Source organism: Thermobia domestica, chromosome 18, assembly GCF_964235325.1.
Source record: "Thermobia domestica chromosome 18, izTheDome1.hap1.1, whole genome shotgun sequence".
NCBI lineage: Eukaryota > Metazoa > Arthropoda > Insecta > Zygentoma > Lepismatidae > Thermobia > Thermobia domestica.
This window is the reverse complement of record NC_137471.1, coordinates 54444364-54462821: the sequence shown is the minus strand read 5'-3', so window position 1 is coordinate 54462821 and position 18458 is coordinate 54444364. Positions and strand designations below refer to the sequence as shown.

At 37.6% G+C, this 18458-nt stretch overlaps 1 protein-coding gene across 1 annotated transcript in view; it reads right to left on the bottom strand.

Moving 5' to 3' along the window:
- Positions 1 to 8450: 8450 nt before the first annotated feature.
- LOC145675785 (proteasome subunit alpha type-1-like) overlaps positions 8451 to 18458 on the bottom strand; it is a 29180-nt gene continuing 19172 nt past the window's right edge. Inside the window, exons 5-6 of the mRNA XM_081746484.1 lie at positions 14473 to 14682; positions 8451 to 9321 (exon numbers count right to left, since the gene is read on the bottom strand). Coding sequence (XP_081602610.1) covers positions 9121 to 9321; positions 14473 to 14682 — 411 coding nt within the window. The 3' untranslated portion in view covers positions 8451 to 9120. The remainder of the gene's footprint in view (positions 9322 to 14472; positions 14683 to 18458) is intronic.

Below are 18458 nucleotides of genomic sequence, written 5' to 3'. Positions count from 1 at the left end.
AATAATAATAATAATAATAATAAGGAACAAACGATATTGAATAGACTTTTGAATGGGTAACATTCGCTTGAGTTTAGTAGTTGAAGAATTCGGCTTCTTTTCCTTTCTTTTTTTTTAAATTGCACCTTAATAATTTGTTCTTAGAATCTTAACTAGTCAAACATTACTGTGCTACAAATAAAATAATAACAATAAGACTGATTTATCATACATATATATAAACAAGAAAAATTACTACGTCAATAAGTTAATTACTTAAAAGAATACAAAAATAATTAACATTAATGAAGCTATCAAATAAAAAAAAAACAGCATACAACGCAAGTCAAAAGGTCGCTATACTGCCCACTATCACATTGGTCCAGGGATTTTATTACATCCAGGCACCAGATCATATTTAAAAAAATCGATGGGTGGATGAGTATAGACACTATTAAATATGTCGAATGCAAGCATCACTAAAATTGTTATGCGTAAATTGAGGTAAATTTTCGTCCAGTAAAAAATTTCTGGGGAAGGTCAGCTTTGCTTCTAGGGGGGTCGGCCCTCCCTGGTCCCCCTCTAGTTCTTTTCACGCACTGGCGCAAATCCCGGGGTAGATGAGGGGGACGTTTCCTCCAATCTTGGAACTGGGGGGACAGCCCCCCAATGATCCAATTTGAAATATGTTTTTTGGAGAGAAATGCGATGACTTGTGTCCGATTATCACAAAGGAAAGTGAGACGAAATTGATGTCCCGCCAAGAATAAGCCTCAAATCTGCCCGCCTCCCAGTGTTGAAGACAACTCTGCTTCCCTGATCCTCTACAGCATTGTTTTTCAATTTCATAAATACAGTATTTCGAACATTGCTTAAAATTTAAATTAAAAAAAAAAAATATATGGGAACGATCTTACCCGTCCCCTTCCCCTCAATGTTGAAGACATATTTGCGCCGCTCGCTGTAACAAAAGGAAACAAAGTTTCAAACAAAACAGAACTTCTTTTAAAACTCAGAAATGTATACTCTCGATTTAGTACCTCATGGATTGTATGAATCTATGAGGAACAGAAGTTGCTGAAAGAATAAATTGCTTTAAAAAATGCCTCCTTTGCTCCGACTTTGATTTTTAAAATAATAATAATAATAATAATAATAATAATAATAATAATAATAATAATAATAATAATAATAATAATAATAATAATAATAATAATAATAATAATAAATCATTCAGTGCACTTAAATAGTATTTACATGTTTTAAAATACTAATGTTTGAGAAACATGAAGATAACTGTTATATTTATATAAACATCCAGGCATCTTTCGGGAATTTGCCGGGCCTGAAAAGATGCCAATTGATTGTATATAGGCCCTCAGCGCCCATGGCCTGCAAATTACAAAGGGGAAAGGAACCTGAGGAAGATACCATTAAGGTAAACAACCGTCGAAGCTTCCTTTTCATAGAGGGATTTATTCCAGGGCGATGTTCCCCTTCCCTCTGTTGCCCCTAAGAAATCTTAACAGCCAAGTTACAAACTAGCATATTGATTAATCATTCATGCTAGTTCTTGTATATATATATGCTGTTCCCTCATTCCTAGTAACGTTTTTAACCTCAACGCCACTAGAAAAAAAAATGGGGAAATAGCGGAATAAAGTACTTACCTGAATACACTCACTGAAGTTTTGCCACACGAATAAGAGAAACTTAACTCTTAGCAACAATTTGATTGTTGGTGTTATTTTTTTTTAATTTGTCATTGCTAATTTATAAGCCCCGTTTCTTAAAATAAATAAATAAATAAACTGTTAAAAATTTCGAAGTATGAAAATTTTCTAACACAAATTTTCAATTTAAATAAAGGTTATTGCTGTATAACAATTTTAAATAATACAAAATGATTTTCAGTGCTATTTAAATGATTTTTTTTTCTCGTTGTGTACCTACGGTAGATCTCTAAACTATTTGAATTCAATGCTGAAAGCTTAAGAAGTAGATCTAGAAGTTATGGTTGCATCAGAAATGAAAGCCTGATGCATATGAAAAAGTTTCCCGCTATCTCTTACAATTATTAGGAGGAACCAATATTGAAGTCGGGAGCTGTACCCTTAAGGAATTCGTTGTCGTCTCAGCATCGCCGTCGGGATGCTGGTTAAAGTTATAACGATATCACTCTTTGAACCTCCATGTCGGGGCCACATTACTACATGCCACCATGTACTTGGCTGCCTACCTTCCTGCCGACATGTTGCCGTAATGAAACTACTTTTCAGCCGCAATGGCGGTTATAGGAAGGCGTGCCACCATGTGGATGGCGGTCTTTCTTCCCAGCGACATGGTGGCCTTAATCTTTATATTCAAGTGTGCAGGCGGGACATAGAGCCCGGTTCCTCCGTTTACACCTAGCATCCTTTTCCTTTGCTCACTAGAGCTCGAGGAATAATTCTGCGAAAGCGTATCGGCATGTGGTCATCGCCTCGCTATGTTTCAGTAGACGGGATTTCCTAAATGGACTAATGGTCTAAACCCACAATTTGGAGGTTTAGCTGAGCATGTATTTATCTCACTCTTACATGCACCTAAATCGTGTACATCCACAAATACTTCCATCTTAGCAACACTGGCGCAAATCTCGGTGGGATGAGGAGGGCATGTCCCCTCCAATCTTGGAACTGGAGGGACTGTCCCTCTCAACAATTCGATTTGAAAAGTGTCTTTTTTTGGAGGGGGGGGGAGAGAAATGTGATGATTTGTCTCCGACTGCCACAAAGGAAAGTGAGATGAAATTCATGTCTCCCCAGAATAAACCTCAGATCTGCCCGCCTCACAATGCTGAAAACAACTCTGCTCTCCTGATCTTCCACAACATTATTTTTCACTTCATAATTTTTTTGAACATTGCTTATATATATATATATATATATATATATATATATATATATAGGAACGGTCTTACCCGTCACGTCCATCCCACCCACCCATGCTGAAGACAGATTTGCGCCACTGTATTCACGTCGACTACAATCTATTTCATACATTATGTGGGTTATCTATTTTTCATCACTGGTGACCAACCATTTCAGAAATGGCTCAAGTTCGTTACATTTTAGTAGAGATTCATAGATAAAAATTCGATCGAGTAAATGTTTATCAGTCAGATCATATGAGACTCAAACGTCGACCTTTTTTCATTTTTTAATTTTTTTTCTTAGCCAGCTTTCTCCAAAACGTTTATTATTGTTTGGTGATGAATGTTTTTAGGTCATTGGCGATGTAATGACTTCCTACAAACCAATCTTGCACGATATTCCCATTAAAAAAAAATTAAAAAAAAAAAAACTATTATTCCACAGTGAGATCCATATCATTGTTTAATGTTCTTCCTCATTTGCCCCCAGTTCCGTCGAAGCATAATGTTTAATATGGTTGCTCTACATTGTCTGAAAAATATATATTTGCTTTCGTAATCATGATTTCGTGCACAAATATTAATTTTTAAAAATCTTTCAAAGCAAGATGATACGGCAATTAATGGGTTCCAATGAATTTAAATAAATTTCACTATATACATAGGGCTTCCAGACCTCCCGAGATTCACACCATGTGTTCTTACCCCGCCCCGCCCGGTTTTCGTTTTTTATTTGTCGCCGATACACAATAGGACTAATCAACTATCTTGTCACTCACTTTTGGTAAGTGTTGACCTATTTTAATTAATTTCATCTCTCAGCATAAAGCAAGTAGCTAACTGACTGTACTGGAAATTTCCATATAGTGTCCTGGTTTTTAGTGTAAATTTTCATGCTGTGTCCAATTTTTTTTAGTCTGAAATGTGGGAGCCCTACAAAGAACTCCTTTTGATTAGTTAGATTACTGATATATTGATGCAAAAAACAACCTGTTGGCATTCCATTTTGAGAAATAGATTTGTTTTCCGAAGTAACTCGAACGCACCAATAATGACAGGCGAATCTGCGGAAATCCCGTTTAAGAAAATTACAGCTGGAGACAGTAAGTGGTAATTAAAGAAACAGTTATTAGCAGTGATGATTTCAGGACGTGGCACAGGGAGCTACGAAATTCCCTCCTTCGGGGTATTTCTCCAATCGGGTTACGAGTATTTGCGCAGTACTACTTTAGCTCCCGTTTGTTAAATTCTCCCCGGATGAAATCTTGTGAAATCATTACTGGTTATTGGTTACAAATTTTAAAATTTTACAAGATTTAAATATAATATGCATCATTCTGAACTAATGATTTTTTTTTTAATTATACTCTCTCTGTAGGGAGATCATACGTACCAATTAATCAGGATTATACCGTTTTAAGAACACTGGCACAGAGTTTTTGTTACTACAAAACACAGTAAGTTTCATTGTGACGTAACACTGCTTTATTATATTTCCAACTACTCTATAAGCACTGTTGTATTTCACATTTTCATTTTTAATACTTTTTTTAAAAACTTTTACCTGTTGAAATGATGGTTACTCTATCCGTCTGTAAGAGAAATTAAATACCCTTTTTGTTTTGCGGCACGTAAAACCGACCCGTCGTAATATTCTGGTATATTGTGTTTTTGGCAACACTTAAATAATCTACCTTCCTACCAAGAGATGGCGTGTCGAGGTCGGGTCGACTTACGTGACCTGCAGCAGTCACGTGCAGCCGCAGCCAGTGAAACTTGTCGAAATCAGTTGAGGAAAAGGCCTCGTTGTGTTAAGCCGGGTGAGTGTCAGTGTGTGATAATGTCGTATTCGATACCCGAGCGTGTTGCCATTGTTGAAGGGTTCATTCTCACTGGATCTTTTGTGAAAACAAAGAATTTGTTTCGGGAGAAATTTCCAGGACGTTCTGTGCCAGCAAAAAGCACCATTCAGGAATTGATTGAAAAATGTCGGTTCAAAATGCTCCCAGGAACAGACGACCATCTGTCTGCACACCTGAATTAAAGATGCAGGTGGAGGAGATAATGACAAGAAGTCCTCGAAAGTCAACCAGGAGATTGAGTCAACAGGTTCATGCGAGTGAGAGAAGTTGCAGACGTGTTTTAAGGGGACTGAAGTTAAAACCGTACCGGATAAGTGTTGTGCAAGAACTGAAGGAGCCTGACCTGCAGAAGAGGGTGCATTTCTGTTCATGGCTGTTGAGCAATGTTGCCAGTGGTTTCTTGGATCCACTAATGATCATCATGAGTGACGAGGCGTGGTTCCACCTGTCTGGGTACGTAAATTCCCAAAACAACCGGTATTGGTCGACAGAAAATCCACACGCAATCCACCAGGTACCCTTGCATGATGAGAAGATTGGTGTTTGGTGTGCCATTTCCGCCACACGCGTTATTGGGCCCATATTCTTTGAGACGACAGTGAACAGTGACGTGTATATGGGAATCCTGGAGGAGTTTTATACACACTTGACCGAAGAGGAGCGTCAGTTATGTTACTTTCAGCAGGACGGTGCAACATGCCACACATCAGCTGCATCATTGTTTCTTGTGCATGAGATGTTTACACCAGAGAGGACAATCAGCAAAGGCTTGTGGCCTCCTCGGTCACCAGAGTTGTCCACGTGTGACTTTTACTTATGGGGACTGTTAAAGGGAAGAGTATACGAAACAAATCCACACACAATTGAAGAACTCAAGATCAGGATCCAGGATGTCACCAATAGCATTACAACACAAGAACTGACAAGGGTATATATGAATCTCCTCAATCGTGCTCACATATGTGTTGAAGTGGGCGGACACTTTCAGCACCTGCTGTGAAGGTGAGTAGTCATATTCAATACATTACATTTCATTTATGTGTTGTAGTTAATCATATTCAATACATTACACAGACACGCTTTAACTTGTCAACTGGAGTGAATTTGATAGTGATACGGAGTCGCAGCTCTTTTTTCAGGTAGGTTCTCTTACGTAACTTACAAAAAGAAATAACATACATTTAGGTTAAGGGATGTGGGTGGCCACTTGCAGGAAAGTAGCTTCATCTCCAAAGCGCTCGATTTATCATCCTGTCAGGTGTTCATTTAGATGTTTCCGAACGTCGAGGTGCTAGTGAGGAGGGGCTCCATCTAGTTGGAGAATACAGTCGTCTTCTTCCAATAATGGAAACAACTAGATAGTAAGCATGAAGATAATTCCTACCGATGTCCCATTGGAAGAAACTTAGACAATACAGTAACTGTTTCGATATGGTACAAAATACATCTAGCTTCGCGGAGTTTGTTTCTGGCTTCCCCAAACCCTAATGTTCCATGGTTACTTTTCCAGAGATGTGACATATTTCCTTATTGCTGAAAATGATTTTTGTTGCGAAATCTTTGTCATCTTCTCTTCGTGCTAATAAATGTTCGCAGAAGGAAGTCGTCATAGCGCCAGTCTACATAGGATCTTGCACACGGTGGATTTAAAAATGACTAATTACAGGCCAGCTCTAGCACAGACTTCTAGCACAGCGTGTAAACGATTCCCGTACATGTTCCACAGTTTTCTCATTGACAGCTCGTTTTCACGTGAACGCCCATTCCTTTGATCATAAATGCATCCATTCGCCACAAAATTTCTGTACCAACTCACAGTAGTCTTTTCACTAGATGCCTGATGTTGAAATACATCTAGAGTTGCACTGAACTGTTATTAGACTCTTTGTCGTATGCTAATTCCAAAATACACCAACTACATTTCTCTTCATTTGTCATTAACTCACTAAGTAGCTGCAGAAATCAAACTAATTAGCAATGTAAACAACCCCACACTGCAAGCCACAAGTGAAAGAGAGTAAAAAGTATCACCCCTGCATTTGTGTGTTTATGGACCATCTACTATTTTCTACGATTATTAAAACAGGGATTCTTTGAGTCATTTTTATCTAATCGCATCCATATAAATTACGTAATTGAGACAAAAGTTTATAATCATGTGAGAGTTTTGTGGACAAGATATACTTTAAGAAATTTACACACGTTAAGCTATTATTTTCTCCCGATTTAAGTAAAACCATGCTTACAGAAGAAGAAGAAGAAGAAAGAGAGAGAGAGAAAAAAAAAAGAATGAAAGGGCGCTGATACTTTTCGGTTAGTTTCCGGTTCCATCAATGTGACAAGATTTTTGTGCTGCCTACACATTAGTGTTTTCATTTTGGCAAAGAGACCCAAGTCGCATAGGTTCTTTTCGGTAGTTATTGGTTTCAATAATGTAAAAAGATTGTGTTCTTACTTCGGTGAGAGATCCGATCCAATTGCCAATAAAAACATATGCAGTTCAGATTGCATGACCATTTGTACCGTCATGTCCAATACAGCATTTGTTCATAGTGTGGACAACTTTAATCACATGCAATAAGAAAACGATAATAACACACAACTGAGTTAATACATTCTACAAATTGTATGTGCGTCGCTCTTGGGAATATGTGTCACTGTTACAAGACCACGAACAATGGATACATTCTCCCACTTACGAATCTTCTTTTTTTCTTTTACATATACAAAGATAAATATTCTGTTCCACAGAAATAAAATTATAAATTATTATTGATAATTGACGATCTACTTTTCTTACCGCCATATTTTTTCATTTTCTCGAAAACTACTCATGAGAATTTATCCCCTAGCACCTCAATTTGTTAGCCTATCTACCAACTGATTTAAGTCTCATCTTTGGATAATATTAACCAAACATCAAAGTTTAAGAGGTTAACATAATTTTGGGTTTTATCTCATTAATCTGTACTGTAATCTAACTAGTGTTACAATAAAAAATCTTGAAAGTACGAGGACCGTCCAATAAATTATCTACCTAGACAGGAAGGGAGGGGCAGAGCATAATGACGTCTGATACACATGCCAAGGCCACTGTGGGATTTGAAGTCAGTCGGAGCAATGTAGTAGTCGTGACCAGAGTGTTTGTGTTACGCCGCTAACAATGGATTTGGAGAAGTTGGAGCACCGCTCGGTCATCAAGTTTCTCACTAGTGACTATATCCTCTTCCAAGACCTGAAGAAACACCTATGGAGACAACATTTTCCGTCGGACAACGAGGTCTAACAGGCTGTTTCCCGGTGCTTTGCACGCCATGACAAAAACTATTTTGAATCTGGGATTTCTTCGCTGCCCACAAACGTGGCGATGGTGCATAGATCTCCATAGGGACCACATCGAAAAACAGTGATGACCAGGTGAGCCTATCTGCATTCTTTCCTGTCTACATAGATAACTCATTGGACGCTCTTCGTATACTTCATTATCAGTTTCCTCTCAATATATGTCATAGATATTGTACAGCATAATTTTTATATTTACAAAAAGTTTTCACAGATTTTCTCGAAAACTACTCATGAGGATTAAATTACACTTATCCTCAAATGAGGATCTATCGATCGTATACGTTTAAACTTCGGATTTTAAACTTTTTCCTTAAACGCTAATCGTATTGTAGAAATTAATACTTATTAACTAAAAAAGATATATATTTATTCAGCATATGCAATAGGTAAGATAATATGGGATTCAGCATAATGTAAGACATATCACAGAGTGTAATAAAAATAAGAGATTTTAATGCTGCCTTACACTTTTGCCAGCTACCATAAAACCACTTAAGTTTCTGTCTTTCTTCTTCTTTTCTTTTTTTAATTTCACGCATCACTTTTTTTTTTCATCATAATATGACGTACACATTGCCTCTCAAAACCAAATAAATACAACTTTTAACGCTTTTTTTCTTTATTAGAAAAAAATCAACAATCAACTCTGAAAAGAAAATTACTAGCAAACAATTTTGATTTTTAAATTAAAGTATGAGAACATATTACAATAACATGGTGTTAAGTGTGTTTTAAAACGAATTGAATGGTTTATGAAAAAGGCACGATACAGTATGAACCTTTCTAATGTCATTTTTTCCCCCTGAAACATACATTTTAAAATCATCACAGACAACAGATGTTCATGAATACACTCTTAACCAATTTCCACAATATCCTGCACTTTAATTTCCCATGTCTTTAGATGAAAACAGTACTTCTGCTTCTAGCCACCAGAAACGAATGATTTAAAAAAAGCACAGGAAGAAATAGTTTTTCCTATGATTTTTCTTTCTTTTGTAGCACAAGTTTGTTTTTGCTTTATTCGGTCTCCATGGCATCAGGAGGGCCTTCCCCAGCTCCTGGTTGTGACGGAGCATCACTGGGCGCATCAACTCCACTTCCAAGTCCTGCACCCACACGTCGTTCTTCGCCCTCGATGCCAGAAAGGAATGGAGAGACATTCTCGTCTTCATAAAGAGTAAAAGGTTGGTCCTTACCTACGATTCCTACGGACACGTTCTGGAAAGAAGTAAAATGGATACATTTAGTTACACATAGATAAATGAGATACTGACTTGTTTTTTTAGTACCATAAATAACATTTATTTTGTTGTTTATGTATTGTAACGCTGATAACGTGTTTATCAAACCCATACTAGCTGGACGGGAAAGGTACCTTTCCCAAATAAAACAATTGGTTTCTCGTATCACCAGAAATAAGATGTCGGAACTAGTATGTCATCTCAAGCTGAGTACAATCTACAGTGTATTTGAGAAGCTTTTCCATACTAAAATCTCTGTTGGTGCCTTCGACATGCCGCGTGGCTAAGCGCACGTTTTTACTAAGCGAGTGGTCCGTTCGATTCCCTTGCAGTGGTTCGGATCTCCTTTCGCATCTCATATAGCCTGAATACTGACAGAGGACGTTAAAAGTAAACCAATCCCATCTCATCCAGCCTCGGCGCTAACAAAGGACTTCTAAGCAAATCAAATCTCTGTTATACATTAAGGTTCTCACGTTGTTTGCACAAATTATGTATTGCAATGAAAATAAATGTTTTTAGATACTTTGCGTCTTGTATTTGCTTTTGGTCACTAATATTTCACTCACTTCTTGTGCAAACATCGTCTGAGGAAACGGTCTTATGAAGAACAATTCGAGTATCAACTTACTTGTTGGTTTATTGCTTCCGCCAAGTGACCTATGTGGTGGATTAACACCGTGTGCGTGGGTTTCCTCGGCGTTCTCCCGTTTCCTCCCACTTTCTCCACTATTTTATTCATTTCTCATCATCACCGTCTTCTTTAGCCTAGCCGGAGTGGGACTTAAAACTCAAAGATTTTATTTATTTTTTACTTTTTATTTATTTATTTATTTTGTTGGTTTATTATTCACTTCCTCACATCAATTTCACTAGAGGTAACTCCTCTGTTTCTTTATCTAGTCTTCACGAAATGTAATTGCAAACGAAGAAAACCTTTGTGATGCTGATCCTGATACAGCATTTCCCGGAGGTATTTCGAGAGCAAGTGCAATTCTTGATGCAGATAATGAAACATCATATTCTAAGGATACAAATGGTTCACCAGAACAGACCAAAGAGTTGAAAACAAGTAACGTGAATCCCTACCAAACCGGAAGAAAGTAGATGATGCTGGTGATTCTAGTTGTTTGTAGATTAACACAACAAGAAAGCTGAAGAGAGGTTCGAAATGATAAGAACATTCATGTTCTTTCACTGTACAGGGTTTCCGCATGAAACCTTCCTGATTACAAATATTAATTGCATGGAAACTATTACTGCCAGAGAATGACGGTTTGCGGATCTTGAAGAGCAACTCAAGCTGTTTTATACTATATATATATATCTCCCGCCATGTGTTGTGTAGCATGTCCGGTGTGATTGAGTTAATGGCTTCATCAATTTTGTGACAAAAGCAGGAATATCACGTACAGGTGTGGCGTAGACTCTATCTTTGACATAGCCCCATAGAAAGAAATACACAGGGATTTTGTCGGGAGATCGTAGCGGCAAGAAGTGGGTTCATCGCGTCCAATCCATCGCTGTGGAAACGTTCGGTCTAAAGTTCTACGAACATCGAAACACCAGTGCGTTGAACGTGGGATGTTCCGCTCGCGTGACGCTCTGCGAACTGACTTTGTTGGGCTTCTAGTGAAGGCCTCCCTGACCTCATCTACAGTTTCCTCAGACGTTCGTGCTTTGTTCCGAGCCAGGTTGTCGGTTGACACTCCCCGTGGCTAAAAACTTCTCAAACCATGTTTTAATTGTCTTGAGACGTCTGGTGGGTCCCGTCGGTACTTTCGTCTGAAGTTGCTTTTCACGGTAATTGGTGATTTAGTCTCAACCAATCACACCACATACTGCGCTCTCTCTTGTGCTGATGTCATGTTTGTTCATGAACACCTGCACCAAATAATAACAATTAACAATCAACAACAAAAAATTGTCTCAGTTGCTCTTCAAGATGCCGAAAACCGTTATTCTCTGGTACTAATAGTTTAAATGCAATTAATATTTGTAATCAGGGAGGTTTCATATGAACACTCTGTATAATGTATTTCGTTTGATGGCATTCGAACAAACGATTGAACATGTTGCCATATAGGAAATATTTAGGCTTGGCGTACTATTCGTGAATTTTGTTTCCCTTGGGCTTAGAAGAAATTTCGGTCTTATCGGGATACTAGAAATTGAAACGAGAGAATCATCACGGTTTCCTTCCATAAAGACCTTTATGTAAACTGTGTATTTCCCTGCATGACGTTTTCTTTTACAAACAATTACACACAGAGGTAGGAAGATCGTAGAGTGTTCAACACTTTCTTAATATTCTACAGAAAAAACTTCCAAATTTGGCGCCTTTCATTGTCATGAACACACGGTGAAATATTTAAGTTCATCAAAGGGATTTATTCACGGAACTTACAACACTGTGCACGTGAAGAGTGTCTGAAAATGTAAAAAATGCGATGTGAATGTATGCTGAAAAGTTACTGTTTTGTGAATTAAAACAATGGTAAGAAACGTACTCATGTCTGCTCATTGTATCTTAGAAGGTACACAGAAATCCCTCTAAAACGGTCTAAATAAATGTATACGTTCAAATACAGTATTTCAAATGTTTCATAACGGAATTCTGAAAGAAAAATCCTAAATAAATTCACGTTCAAATACAGTATTTCAAATGTTTCATAACGGAATTCTGAAAGAAAAATCCTAAAAAAAAAAAAAAGAAAAAAATTCAAGGATAAAAAAATCGATCATTCGACAGAAAAGAAGAATTAACAAAAGTATCGTTTAAACTTTATAATAAACTAGAGCTTCATTGTAACTATAACAATTTATTCAGCCAGCTAAAATTCGAGAAAAGAACGTTTAAAACGCTATCCACAAGTTCATCATTTAAAAATCTTGACATGATATAACAAAAGAAAGAAGAAATTCTGTAAGTGATGATGTTACACTGATACATACTAAAACTACTTATTTCTGACTTAATTCTGAAAGTGAACTCTGAATCTCAGAATAAAATATTTCCCGAACGGAGAACAAAATTTGATACAAAAACAAAAATGATATAACTTTTTTGTTTTTGTTTTTTATGATGCGTCTTCCTTTCCTGTCAAATTGAATGTAAACAAACAAAACGACACACGTGATATTTAGGTTGCATAACACTTGAAGGTAACAACTGCAATGCTTTTTTTTCATCTCTACAAGAGACTCATCAAAAACGTCGACCCTGCACAAGCAGGAAAAGACACAGTAAAAGAAAAAGAAGTAGAATCGTTAATTTCCTTCTCAGAAAGCAAGTGAAATGAATATTTATGATATTTATATTTTACCGTTTATTGACTATTAGTTTTGTATGAAAACAGTACCTTTTCATAATAGTAGACAAATTTTCCTATGTCCTTAAGATTTTACATTAACGTTGACAACTCAAGACAATTCTCATTTCATAGTAATGGAAACTGTCATTTTTAATTACAATTTTAGTCAATTAATTTTGAAAATAATTTTAATTTAATTGTTACATTTTTTGTGACGACTAACTTTCAATTTGCCATCGAGACTAGTGGTGCTTGGGGATCTGCAAGCCTTGATTTTATTCGAGAAGTAGGCAGACGCATTTCTATCGTTACTGGAAATATTCGTTCAACATCTTTCCTAATTCAACGCATATCTATTGCTATCCAACGTGGCAACGTGTCTTTGGTTCTTGGCACCTTACCACATGGAAAAGAACTAGATGAGGTATTTCTTCTCTAACACAAAGGACAATACTGAACATTTATACAACTGGACGACATACTATACAAATAAGGTGTAATATCATTGGGTGGCGTAGAAAAGCAGACAGTAACACTAGATATGATGCCGTTGATAGGTGGTTTTCTACCCTTTCCTTTGGTTCGACTATCGAAATATATTTCCTGTTGACTTAATTATTTTTTCTTAATTGTTTCGTAAATTTATTTAATGCAATTGTTACAATTTTATTCAAATTATTATATTTTTCTGTTATTCTGTTAGCAATTATTGTTCCATTCCTCATTTATGCCTGTTGTTATTTTAGTTGAATGTCGAATAATTTTGAATTGTAATAAATTTGTTGGTAAACTGTAAATATATACACACAAGGGTAAGTCAAAAATTATCTACACTGTTCTAAATCTTATTTACACGAAGGTAAGGGTTAAACATATACCTCATTTTCTCCATAGTTCTTCGTCAATGCACTTCGACCGACAGTCCAAACTTGCATATTTCTTCTAAGGTTTTCACTTAGTCATCAAGCTACTTTTGCAGCGCTTTCTGTACGTCTGTCTATGATAGATGGATGAAAGACCCGGGTTTGATTCCCGGTGGGAGCTCATGTGGTTTCGAATTATACGTTAAACTATAAGTCTACGTCGCGTACAGCCCCGCTGCTGAAAGGGACGCTAACCATCAAATCAAGCAAATCAATTTATGATAGGCACAACCATGAACTAATGTTCAAAGAAGACGCTATCTCATCGATGATAACTCGCCTATAGTCAGAACCATCTCTCAAGCTTGCTGAATCTTGTCGTCCCTCTTGACCTCTGTCTTGATAAGAGGTTAACGAGCAGCCTGCTCCCTCTAACTTCCCGATCCACGAAAAAGCACTGTTACAACAGGAGTACTGTCTCCATATTGTGGTAAAGGTCTATGATGAATTTTACCCCTTTTACATCCTCAACCATAGAAATCGGATCACTTGCTCCTTGGCGCAAATTTCATAGCGAAATGGACACGTTTACACTGTAGTAACCGGAAGACAAAAGACGCGATCAAAATAGAATTTCGCATCCGTGACCGCAGTCATACTAACTCTAAACACGCGTGCACAAGAAGGTAGTATGGCAACTTTGAGGGCACGTTTTAGCGAAAGTGTAGATAATTTTTGACTCACCCTCGTAAACAAGCATTTACCATTTATTTAAGAAACTAATTCTACAAGCAAGCTCCATTAAACAATTAGGCGAAACTAATCTAATGGTTTTACGAGGTAATTGATGTGGATATTACTGGTGTAGTTAACCTTTTTGTTGAGAAGTACAACAATGTGATATTTTAAAAAGTAAAATGGAAAATGATATTGTTATAAAGTAGAACTTACCTTCGTACTTAGCTCTACTTCATTTGGAAGTGTGTCCCGTAAAGCCCGCAAGCCGTGCTTAATTAACTCATCCGAGTCACTGTCTGGGAACTTATCTAGATTCTTCTCTAAGTACGTCCTCGCACTCTGCGAACGGGAACCTATAGCCATAGCCTTACAATCGAAGAAGTTGGCTGATGGACATGTTTGATAAATACGCGGTCCCTGATCCTACAAGAGATAATAAAATGAAAGTAAGATATAATAATAAGTAAGTGAAAAATCATCTTTCACATTAATTAAAAATTACCAAGATATTTTCAATTAATACAACTCCCGCACGAAGAACATTTTTAAATTCTGAACTGTACTCACTTCTACAGATACTAAGGCTGCTGAAAAAGTTACTGCAAACTACTACTAATAGTGGTGTTAGGGTTCTACTATTATAAAATTTAGAATATAGGATGTACCAGAAGTAATGACTCATCTTTTAAGTGATCAGTACAATTTTTATTATAGACAAGAACGACATGAAACAAAATTGCAGGTACAGAGGAATGATGTAAAAATCAAGTGCTTTACACTATCTAATCCCTTTTCTCCATTTGGAGGTCCACCTGGCAGCCATTAACATGCCTGCGTTCGGAGACACACATTTCTGCACGCCTCTCGGCACATTTGAACGAGAATATTGTTGAATTCCTCGGTGATTCGCGCCATCAATTCGCAACACTGTTTATGGGTCTTGCATATACCTTGTCCTTCATATATCCCAATAAGAAGAAGTCGGGAGGGCTGAGGTCTGGTGACCGTGACGTCCAGTCCAATCCACTGCTCTCCGACGACGAATCCATCGCCCGGGGAAGGTGTTGTTCAAAAAGTCACGGACAATTCGGGCAAAGTGTTGTGGGGCACCGTCTTGCTGCCACCACAATGTGTCAAAATCATCCCTCTCCTGCAACAGAGGTATCACAAGAAACAAACAAACAACATCAATCATACAGTCTAACCTACCGCACCTAACAACAGGTGAGTCACTACTTCTGGGACATCCGGTAGACGTTTCTATGTTTAAATTATCTTTGTTTGTTTATAAGTGTATTCGTTTATTTTTCACAGCAGTTTGAAGAAGTAGTGTTGTGTGAAAAATGGAATTTCTCGTGAACACTTTCGAGTAAGGATTTATTTATTTATTTATGATTTTAAAGGTAGTTTAACTCCGAAACAATGCATCGAGCGACTTCATTTAGCTTCTGGAATGAAGTGCCAACCAATGCGTTTTCCGAATTCCAGTGTGGTCGCATATTGGAAGAACAAAACTAAGAGAACTTCTATACGCCGACGACATCGTACTAATAGCAACCTCAAAAACAGATCTACAGCAAAATCTAAATATGCTAAACACAGAATGAAAGAAGAAAAATATGGTACTAAGTAAGGAGAAAACCAAAACCATGATAATCGGTAAGAAAAACACAAAATCAAGCTGGATAACGAAACATTAGAACAAGTGGAAAACTTTAAATACCTACGAAAGAACGTACACAACCATGGAAGAGAAGAGAAAATGGATACGATAATGAAGGCAGGAAAATTATACCAAATGATACACAGGGGTTTCATTAAGAAAAAAGAAATATCCACAAAGACAAAGCTAACGGTATACAGAACCAACTACATACCAACACTCACGTACAGTAGCGAAAACTGGACCCTAACCGGAAGACACCGACGAGCCATACAAACCATGGAAATGCGCTACCTAAGGAGAATAACGGTAAAACCAGGAAAGATAGAATAAGAAATCAAACTATTACACAATCCTTGAACTCTCAACCATTACAAGAAACAGTAGAACGTAACCAAATTAGATGGTTTGGGCATCTAACGAGGTTATCGAGGTTATCGGAAGAGGTTGGCGGTTGGGAAAAAACGAGGTTATCGAAACAAGTACTGGAAGCACGTCCCCAAGGACGCAGATCAAAAGGAAGACCAAAGAAAACCTGGAAAATGAATGTTAAAGAGATATTGGAAGCACGAAGTTTGGAGTGGAACCAAGCCAAGAAAATGACGGCAAACAGGAAAGCCTGGAGAGCTCTCTGTAAAACTCGACACCAATGGATAAAAGAGGACGCTAGTAAGTAAGTAAGATTTATGTAAGGTCGTCCATCCACTATGGCACATGAATCAACCACAAGTTCATATGCCATAGTTTAGATTTTGGATGCGAGGTGTATATCTATTTTTAATTTTATATCCTTTTCTTTTTACCTTCCTACATGATTTTAGTTTTATAACCTTTTCTCAAACGTACAAGGTGTGTGAGAAAAGTAATGAGACTGGCAACACTGCGGGCGATCTAGCAAAGTTGTGTCTACTGCCCTGTGCTAGGCCGGTTTGTTTATCGCTTCCACTTTCTCAGTCCGAGCTACAACTCCGTACAGCTAACACATAATTTTTGACAGCGCCATCAGTGAAGTTGTGTTTTTGTTTGTTACAGAAATGGAGCATCGGAATTTAGAGCAACGTTGTGCAATAAAGTTTTGTGTTAAACTTGGTGAATTCGCGAGTGTGACTTTTGAAAAGTTGAAACAGGCCTATGGGGAACATTGCTTATCAAGAGTACAAGTTTTCCGCTGGCACAAATCATTTTTGGAAGGCTGAGAACACGTTTAAGATGAACCTCGCTCAGGGAGACCTTCAACTTCAAAAACTGACGAAAACGTTGAACGTGTGAGGGCTCTTGTGGGATCAGACCATCGTTTAACAATAAGGATGATGACTGAACAGTTAAATTTAAACACTTTCACCATACAATTTTGACAGACAATTTGAACATGTGAAAAGATTTGTGCCAAAATGGTGCCGAAAAACCTCACAACTGAACAGAAGAACAATTGAAAAAACGTGTGCGCGTATCTTGAGAGGATTGTCAATGACCAAGAATTCTTCAATTGCGTGATCACAAGTGATGAATCCTGGATATTTGAGTACGATCCTGCAACCAAGCGGCAAGCGAAGAGTGGCACACTCCGTCATCTCCTCGGCCGAAGAAATGTCGAATGAGCAAATCAAAGATCAGGACGATGCTGATTTGTTTTTTTGACAGTAAGCAGGGGTGCCCACAAGGGGGAAGCTATGACGCAAACTGCGTCATTGAAATATTTGGGGGGGGGGGTAAAATCTATATAAATATGTTTGAGGGGGTGTAAAAATTAATCGAAAAGATTTTATTTTTTCATGGAAGAACACCTACGGATAGACAATTGGGGGGGGTGCGTCATGGACATGAGGGGGGGGCACCACTGCAGTAAGGGTATCGTGCACAAAGAATTTGTTCCACCAGGACAAGTGTGATTCGTGTGAGACCAGACATTGCGGGTCACACGGCCATTTCCATCTGTGAATTTTTTTTACCTCAAAACGCATTACTGTTGTTCAACTCCCCTATTCACCTGATTTGAGTCCTTGTGACTTTTTCCTTTTCCCGAAATTGAAACATGTCCTAAAAGGACGTCATTTTGGAACTCTGGAGAACATTCAAAAGACTGTGACCGATCAGTTAAAAGCCATACCAGTTCCAGCGCTGCTTCCAAGAGTGGGAACAACGACTCCGCCGGTGTATAGGTGCCCAAGGGAACTACTTTGAAGGGGATAACATCGTTGTTTGAAAAACATAAAAACTTTAGTTGGTACAAAATCAGTCTCATTACTTTTCTAACACACCTCGTAAGTAAGGTGAGAATGAAGACCGTGTTCCTTAACAGTACTACTTAAGTTTTTTGGGACCTTTGTGGTGACTATGAAGCTTTCTAAATTTACTTTTACTTGCTATCTTAGCAGAATTTAATATTTACTACCAAAACAAAAGAAAGTTCACATGTTATGGTAAAAATAGTTTGTTTTTAAATATTTTGAATTTACAAATCTTTCAAACATTAGAATGATGTCATAAATGGCAATAATAACTCTTCCAAATATAACACTGCGTTGTTATGTTTTAC